We start from the raw sequence: 9,045 nt of genomic DNA, 5'->3' as shown, positions 1-9,045 counted from the left end.
TATAAGGTCACGTATTCAAATTAAAAAGAGACCGCACTGAATGGCGTGGGTTATGAGCATATTCTGATATGTCTATGGAGAGGAACCAGGGAAATCTGGAAGCCCCTGCAGTGAAAAATCAGAGGAAAGGATGGGTCACCAACACTGTTATCGTAAGTAGAGTTACACCACTCTAGGTCTATTACAGTCAACTGGCTTAGAAGGGCATAACTCCTCATAGGATGGCACTGTTAGTTTTCTGAGTTGCACCGGTTGGAGGTGAATCAGATCTCCTGGCCCATTCACAAAACAGTGTGCGAGGGTAGACAACGCATGGTGGGAGGGACAACAAGGAGTATACGTCTCCCTACGATGGCCTACCTCGTAATTTATGAACCGCCGTTCCAGCGTTTGGCCCCCACAAGAAGGGTTTCCAAGCCCCACTGCAACAAAGGACAACGAACCAAAACCCAGCATCATTTAAATTTACATGGCATTGGCTTCACACCATTTGCTTTCAGCTTCTTGTCCGCCTGAACTTTTTTGGAAGGGACATAACTATTGGCGTTGACGTTCTTCTTGGGATTTGGGCACGTGTAGGCAGGTAGGCCCCTGAGGGGGGCCGCTGGACCGTGGAGTGAAGAGGATTGCTTGGGGGGCCTAATGTTGCCAGCTCCTTGTATCATTGAGCTGCTCTCTGAGGGAGGCTTATTGAAAAGCTCTGAGGGAGGCTTACTGAAAAGCTGGGCCTTGGCGCTAGGCCGCTTTTTCGCCTCGCCGCTTTTCCCCTCAGAGGACTGAGGGGCCGAGGGACCACAGCTCGCTTTCCAATGACACGAAGCCACCTGGCTGGCGCCTTCGCTGTGCAGATCTCTCTTGTGGCTGAACTGGTAGCTCAGGAGCCTCTGAAAGCTTTCTGGGGCAGTCAAATTTTTGCTCGGCAAGAGAGCGTGCAATGATTTACTTTTCCCGGGGTTTTTGAAGGTCCGAAGGGCGCTGGGTGCAGTCTGAGGCCGCGCCTTGGCCGCCTTCCCTTTCTCGGCTTGTATCGTTTGCATCTGCAGCCATTCGAGCTCCAGAAGCCGGTCGACGTACGTGTCGAGACTTCCTGTCGGCGGCGGCCGCACGTCCGACTTGCACTCGGTGTTCACAAAGGCCGCCAGCTCTTTCAAGTCCCAGGTGTTGAAAGGGGGCGGGAGGAAGTCAGGGTAACAGTAAGACTGCTTACATTTTGCGCCGGTGAGGTCTTCGAAACACAGGGGGTCTATTTCCTCGGCTCGGAGGTTGAGCTCCGGCGGCGTGCAGGGGGAAGGAGGGATGGGAATTCTCTCCGAGTCGGAAAGGTCGCTGGCGCTGTCCTCGTCAGCATCCTCTTTCATGATTCGAACAGATGCGAAGTCGAGAAACATGGCGTTAGCAGAGGCGCCTCGATATGCAGAACTGCAGTGGCCCGCTTCGTCAGTAGGTCTTCCGGAGTTCCTTTCTGTTTTGGCAGGTTTTTTGCAGTAAAAACTCTGGATCAGCGTTTCTTCTGCCTGACTGTATTCACTCCACGAGCCGTCCTTAAATGCAGAAGGGATTTTGCGGTAGCCAGCTTCATAATGCTTTTTCACCACTGGTTCCTTCTGTGACCTTGGTGCTCTCTGCGAGGAAGTGCAGACATTTGTGGCTCTAGAAAGAAAAAGAATATTTGCTGTCAGCACTTTAAAAAAGGGTCAGTCAATTCCTTTGTTTCAGATACATTTCCCCCTCCCTACAACAGACACTGCCCTGACCTGGATGGCCCAGGCTAGCCTGATCTCGTCAGATCTCAGAAGCTAAGCAGGGACAGCCCTGGTTAGTATTTGGATGGGAGACCTCCAAGGAAGTCCAGGGCTGCTATACAGAGGAAGGCACTGGCAAACCACCTGTGTTAGTCTCTTGCCTTGAAAACCCCATAAGGGGTCGCCATAAGTCGGCTGCGACTTGACAGCACTTTACACACACACCAGACACTCTGTGAGGCAGGTGGGACTGAGAGAGTGTGACTAGTCCAAGCCTCATGTGGAGGAGTGGGGAATCAAACTTGGTTCTCCAGATCAGAGTCTGCCGCTCCAAACCACTGCTCTTAGCCACTACTACACCATGCTGGCAGAACTGCACAGTTATGTGGGGGTCTTTGAACTGGTGCTTATCCTACAGGCCAGCGGGGAGCTCCCCCCAGTTTCCAGCTGCTTATCCCTTAACATATAGGATTGCAGCCTAATGGTGGGTTGGATAGGGTTGCCAACAGACCTGGAGAAAAATGTCCTGCCACTTTAACAGAGGCCCAAAGTAAGTAAACAGGCAGATGGAGGCTTTACATTGCACAGACGTCACCTGATCTATAACAAGCAATTAAACCCTGCTGGACATTCTTTGGCAACCCTAAGGTCGGATCCTACCAAGCTTTCCACTGGGGCTAGAGGGAGGAATGGTGATCTCGCCCAGTCTCCCATTTCACTGCAGCCCAGTCCCTTATGGCATTTTGTTGAAGTGGGGAGGAGCTGTGACTCAGTGGTAGAGCATCTGCTTGGTATGCAGGAGCTCCCAGGTTCAATCCCCTGCATCTCCAGTTAAAGGGACCAGGCAAGTAGGTGATATGAAAGACCCCTACCTGAGACCCTGGAGAGCCGCTGCCAATCTGAGTAGACAATACTGACTTTGATGGACCAAGGTATAAGGCAGCTTCATGTGATCTCCAGGACTGCCTTTTGGGGTGTCCAATGGGGCCCCTCCTCTCTGGCGACAGCAGAAAAGCTGGTAAGATCCAACCTAGTATCATGTTCAGTATTTACTCTCAGAATCAAGTCCCACTAAAAGCACTGGAACTTACTCACAAGTAGGCGAGCACAGGACTGCAGCCGCGCAGCCTGATCCTACGTGAAAAGAAAACACTTAACCTCTTAAAAAAAAAAACCTAGCTCTTTAGCACAATGTTTTGTGCCCTGCTGAGTTTAACCAGTTTCCTGTGTTAACAAGCGCTCTGATTGTTATGTCGTTCTATCAACACTGTGTTGAATGAATTCCAACTTGGATCCAAAATTAAAGGCTGGCTTTTGTATTAAAGAAAAGAAACACACAGAGATGAGAAATGAAGAACAGACATACACTTAGCAGCTAGTCTCTCTGGACAACTGCCAGTCACGCTAAAATCAGTGGCATTCATTTCCTTTCAGCTGAGCTAAACGGTCCTGATTGAGCTTGCCTCTTTCTCCAGTGAGATGATCTAAAAAGCTTCCTATTTTTAAGATCTCATTTGACTAGCATACACAATGAATGAGAAAGGGGGTGGGGACCCAGCATTCGGCAACTTTCATTCATGTAATTCATGTAATCATGAGCTGCAGTGAAAAGGGGGAGGGGGCTGAAAACCCCCCGCATGCACAATACCACATACAGTCCTTTGGGTACTAGCCTAATATCCCACCTCAACTATGCTGGGATCGTGAGAGGGTTAACATGTGCCCCCTGGCAACTCACCGGCAGGTGGGAAAAATAATTTAATCACTTCTGGGAAAACCTATCTAGGAATCACTGGAAACTCTTATGGTAAAACCATAATGGTCTCGGCAATTCCTAGAGAGGACTGATATCACTTTTGGGGTTTTCCCAGATATGATGTAGAGCCATTTTTCTATGCATTCTATCAAAAATAGGGCATCTAGAATAGCAAAATTTACCATGAATTTGTCTTCAGGGCTATGGTGCCTTGCCTATTTTTGTGGCAACAGGCCAACATGGCTACACTTCATGAGTATTTCTTCACACAGCGCATTCTCAAATTGTGGAACTCCCTGCCCCAGGATGTGGTGATGGCTGCCAACTTGGAAGGCTTTAAGAGGGGAGTGGACATGTTCATGGGGGAGAGGGCTATCTTTGGCTACTAGTCAATACAGATACTAGTCATGATGCATACCTGTCCTCTCCAGGATCAGAGGAGAATGCCTATTCTATTAGGTGCTGTGGAACACAGGTAGGATGGTGCTGCTGCAGTCATCTTGTTTGTGGGCTTCCTAGAGGCACCTGGTTGGCCACTGTGTGAACAGACTGCTGGACTTGATGGACCTTGGTCTGATCCAGCATGGCCTTTCTTATGTTCACATTATGTTCAGGCTATCTTTTTTACCTTTTTCCTTTGCAGGTCACCAGCATTGCTTCTAACACCATGTACTTCCACAACCTTCACCACATCAACAAAGAAAAGTTACCTGTTTTGCTGGTGACCCTCCCAAAGTCGGTTCCGTTCTTTGAGGCGAACAGTTCCCTGACTGTTGCCCGTAGCATGACCAGGAGCCTAAGAGACATTTATTAAGACGTGTTAGCCATAATTGCACTCAGGAAAAACAGCTGATGTATGGCAAAGCATTCTCGCTCAAAAAGAACACGAAAGACTTTACCTTTTCGGTGGCAGTAGAAACATTTTTGTTTAACGTGCTAGGAGACGGTCTCACGTGGGGCAGGGGTTTTTTCAGTTCTTTGGTGCTTGAAAGGTTCTTTCCACCACTGAAACTAGTAAAGATTAAACAGAAGGCTGTTAAGAAGAGGAAGATTAAAAGACATTCACAGATTCAGTTCTAGATCTCATTCCGGTGAGATTACATAGTCACCACCTGACCATATTCTACGCATGCTAAAGATCTCTACAAAGCCTCCATGGTTATTATTCTTGCAAAGGTGGTCTTAGGAGATGGGGGGGGGGCAGAAAAGATTTCACATCTGCGCCAGTCAAAAACCATTTCTGAACCTCTCCTTTATAAGGTGCATGTCGGCTTAAAGGAAACCTGCTTGTAGTTGCCAAGGTTTGAAACTGAGAGGTGTTTTCTATAGCATTTACCTTATGGCTGCCTTAGAAACAAAAGAAGAAGAGTTGGTTTTTATATGCCGAATTTCTCTATCTCTTAAGAAAGAATCAAACCAGCTTACAATCACCTTCCCCTCCCCACAACAGACACCTCGTGAGGTAGGTAGGGCTGAGAGAGTTCAGAGAACCATGACTAGCCCAAGGTCACCCAACTGGCTTTGTGTGTAGGAGTGGGGAAACAAATCCAGCTCACCAGATTAGCGTCAACTGTTCATGTGAAGGAGTGGGGCATCAAACCCGGTTCTCCAGGTCAGAGTCCACTGCTCCAAACCACCATTCTTAACCACTACACCATGCTGGCTCCAAAAATGAGGCGGTGCCCTATTGTGACCGCCTTGACTCAAATGGGTACCAAATAGTTGCTCAAAAGTTGTGCCTACGTGTTCTCATGTGCTGCCTGAGGATCTGGTAGCCTCACTCATCCTGGCTGCCGCCTTACCCATTTTCTGACCGTTCCTTTTCTCTGTCAGCTACAGCGGGAGGGACTTTGCTTTTCCCCACTACTGGCAGGCAAAGAAAACAATCAGGGAGTGGTGGTAGAAGAATTAGGAGTCAGTGTTTACATCCTGTCCTGAGACCTCAGAGCACTTTAGGTACACTTCTGGGTTCGGATCTGACCACCGTGCAGATCCATTAGCCAGGGAGTCCTGTACTGTACTTGGTTTTGGCTTCCTGACCAGGATTTTCCAGTTAGCACCTATGTAGTCTTCTGTCCTTGGGGATTCTGCTATCATTTCCTGGTGCTGCTTTGCCTGCAGTTCTGGGAATTTTTTTAGTCAAGAAGCCAGGCAGACAGCGGGCAGTCATCCACATAACCAACAACCAGATGGGCCTTCGTAATCTGTCACACACACACACACACACACACACCCCGGCCTCTGACTCACGCCCATGAGACACCACCTCACAAAGTCAAGTCTGTGTCTCTAGCTACAATAAATAACCAAAATCTGGGTTCAAATCTCCTATCCTGCCACAAACTGCACTGGTTGATTTTAGGCCAGTCATTTTTTTCTCTCCGCCTGACCCACCTCAGAGGGTTGCTGTGAAGATAACATGAGCGAGGACCACGCACACCACCCTGAGCTCCTCGAAGGACAGAATAAAAATGTACTAGATTTATATTGATTGATGGCGCTTGAAAATTATCAGAAATACCCCCGTGCTTATTACAAATTATTACAATCCATATAATAATCACAGAACAGTAATACTATATCACAAAATGTGTTAACAAACGTACAGAATTCAGTGACAACAAGCAGTGATGGCAGCCATCAATTTGGATTATTTTAAAAGGGACTGGACAAATTCATGCCTCATCGACAGTTCCTGTCTGTGAACCTCCATCTTCAGAGGCAGTACACCTGGTAAGGAGGGCAATATAATGGGGGGGGGGGCTGTTGCTGCCAAGCCCGGCTTGTGGATGTCCTGAAGGGCCCTTGCAGTCCCCTGCTGGCAACAGGATGCTGGGCTACATGGACCCAAGAGCCAATCGTACTTCCGTCCTTATGTTCTTTAAAATACAGAAGCCATTTTAACACGGAGCAGCTTCTATTTAAAATAACACAGGCCTCATTTTGCTCATCTCTCACATCTTTGCCCACGGACCTTTTGAATGTAGGGCAGCGACTCACATACGAAATGCCAGCCGAATTCAAGCCAGTAGAGGGGTTCTGTTCAGCGTGGAATAGGCTATGAACCATCGTCATATGGTAGAAACTCACAACCTTGATTTCAAAACAATCAGTAGCAGCAGAAATCCGAGTATTTATAAACATACTAGGTATGCTTCCTGTTAGGACCTTTTTACATTATAAACCCCTTCTCTTTACACCCTACCCCACATATAACCTCAGAATCGTAAGTTTTCTGTTCCAAAGAACAGCCCAGCATCTAAAGGACCAGAAGCATTGTTTAAAATATCAGCACTATCAAATGTGAGGTTAGGGTAATATCACAGATGTTTGATCATGAACTCCAAACTCTTTACTGGACTGCAGTAAAACATCTAAGCGGCGTGATAGCCCAGTCTGTGTGTGTGTTAAATGCTGTCAAGTCACTTTCGACTCATGGCAATCCTATGAATCAATGTCCTCCAAAACATCCTTTCTTTAACAGCCTTGTTCAGGTCTTGCAAACTGAGGGCCGTGGCTTCCTTTATAGAATCAGTCCATCTCTTGTTGGGTCTTCTTCTTTTCCTGCTGCCCTCAACTTTTCCTAGCATGATTGTCTTTTCCAGTGATTCTTGTCTTCTCATAATGTGACCAAAGTATGATAGCCTCAGTTTAGACATTTTAGCTTCTAGGGTCAATTCAGGCTTGATTTGACCTATAACCCACTGGTTTATATTTTCTTCCTATCAGCTTTCTTCATTGTCCAGATTTCTCACCCATACACAGTAATAGGGAATACTATAGCATGAATTATTGTGATTGCCAATGACACATCCTTACACTGAAGAATCTTTTCTAGCTCCTTCATGTCTGCCCTTCCCATAGGGTTGCCAACCTCCAGGTGGTGGCTGGAGATCTCCCGCTTTTACAACTGTTCTCCAGCCAAAAGAGATCAGTTCCCCTGGAGAAAATGGCTGCTTTGGCCATTGGACTCTATGGCATTGATGTCCCTCTCCTTTCCAAACCGCACCCTCCTCAGGCTCCACCCCCAAAATCTCCGGGTGTTTCCCAACCCAGAGCTGGCAACCCTACCTTTCCACTCTCAATCTCCTTATGATTTCTTGGCTGCAGTCTCCCTTTTGCTTGATGATGGAGCCAAGGAATAGCCCAGTCTAGTCCGATCTTATCTGAGCTTGGAAACTAAGCAGGGTCAACCACAGTCAGTACTTGGATGGGAGACCACCAAGGAAGTCCAGGGTTGCTACGCAGAGGCAGGCAATGGCAAACCACCTCTGAACGTCGCTTGCCTTGAAAACCCCATGGCACTGAGGGTCACCATTTGTCGGTGGCGACCTAATGGCACACACACACAAATCCCTAGATGGACTAGATGACCCTGGTGGTCCCTTCCAACTCCATGATCCTAAATTTCACAAGATCGGCTTCAAGCGGTCAGGTATATACGTGTGCATAGAGTGTAGTGAGCAAAGCCATTTTCCAACCATCTAAAATGAGTACGTTTTATAAAAACTCACACCCACACACACATATATATTTCATATACGTATAAAAGCACAACATTTGGGCTTCCACGACGCCGAGTTTATAATCGCAGGACATCCACAATCACATGACAGAGATGAATCCCGACACAGATGCAGAACAGGAAATCACGGAAGTCAGGAACGCATCCTAGCCGGGCTCGGTCCGTCCGTGGTCTTCCTCCATCTGCAACTAAATCTGCATGATGCATCTCCTGGTCCCCTCACTGAAAGAGAGAGCCATTTATTCAGGGGAGGTTTTGCCTTGGGTTTGCCCCTCTCTGGGCGCACATTTCCCCCATCCAGATTCTCAGAACAATAAGCCCCCATGCAGAGGTTTGAAAATGTAGATCGGGAAAATGTGCATCTAGAGAGGGGCGAATCCCAGGCGAAACCTCCGATGAATAAATGGCCAGAGAGAGAGAGAGAGAGAGAGAGAGAGAGAGAGAGAGAGAGAGAGAGAGAGAGAGAGAGAGAGAGAGAGAGAGAGAGATCCTTACGTTACCATTCCTTGTCCTCCGTGGATCTCATGGGCGAGAGCTTCCCCTGGCGAGCTTCCTCGGCGCGGCAAGGAGAGGCGATCGCGGATGCCCGGACCCATTATAGGGTCGTTGCGGTGTCCTTTTGGGGAGGGGGGACAGTTCACGTCTCCTGCAAAACCGAGCTCAGCGCAGCCTCCCGGCGCTGCGGTCAACAAACGCCACGCATCCCTCTCCTGCGCGTGACTGCCCTTCACACGAACGCCGGCGCGGCCGCAAAGCATGGCAGGCTGCGGAGAGGCGACGCGCGCGGCGGGCGGCGCCTGTGCCAAAGGACCCGGGGAGGGAGGCGCGGCAGGTGGTCGCCTCGCGTCCGCCGCCCTCCAGATGCCCGTTTTCCCCGATCCAGATGCTCCAAACTCGGCCACGGGGGCTTAGGGCAGAAGCGGGCCAACCCCGGCCCGGCGCATCCCGCTCCAAGGCGGCAGGTTTTTGCAAAGGGCCGTGGTTGAATCGTGCCCCTGCGGGCACCAATTCAGGCTGCCCCT

General features: G+C 48.8%; 1 protein-coding gene across 1 annotated transcript; it reads right to left on the bottom strand.

Moving 5' to 3' along the window:
• Window positions 1-455: 455 nt before the first annotated feature.
• FAM217B (family with sequence similarity 217 member B) lies at window positions 456-8,781 on the bottom strand. The gene is made up of 4 exons (XM_056844899.1): window positions 8,519-8,781; window positions 4,398-4,509; window positions 4,209-4,294; window positions 456-1,650 (listed from the first exon to the last, which is right to left on the bottom strand). The coding sequence occupies exons 1-4, from the start codon at window positions 8,779-8,781 to the stop codon at window positions 456-458; spliced, it is 1,656 nt and encodes a 551-aa protein (XP_056700877.1).
• Window positions 8,782-9,045: the final 264 nt, after the last annotated feature.

This window comes from Euleptes europaea, chromosome 2, assembly GCF_029931775.1.
Source record: "Euleptes europaea isolate rEulEur1 chromosome 2, rEulEur1.hap1, whole genome shotgun sequence".
NCBI lineage: Eukaryota > Metazoa > Chordata > Lepidosauria > Squamata > Sphaerodactylidae > Euleptes > Euleptes europaea.
The sequence above is the reverse complement of the archived record's forward strand: the minus strand, read 5'-3'. Positions and strand labels throughout refer to the sequence as shown.

Coding starts and splice junctions, on each gene's coding strand:
- FAM217B (XM_056844899.1), bottom strand. CDS start 8,781: ATGCTTTGCGGCCGCGCCGGCGTTCGTGTGAAGGGCAGTCACGCGCAG. Junction 4,510..8,518: donor GGAGGACAAGGAATGGTAAC/GTAAGGATCTCT, acceptor AATCTTTACTAG/TTTCAGTGGTGGAAAGAACC. Junction 1,651..4,208: donor GAGGGTCACCAGCAAAACAG/GTAACTTTTCTT, acceptor TTTTCTTTCTAG/AGCCACAAATGTCTGCACTT.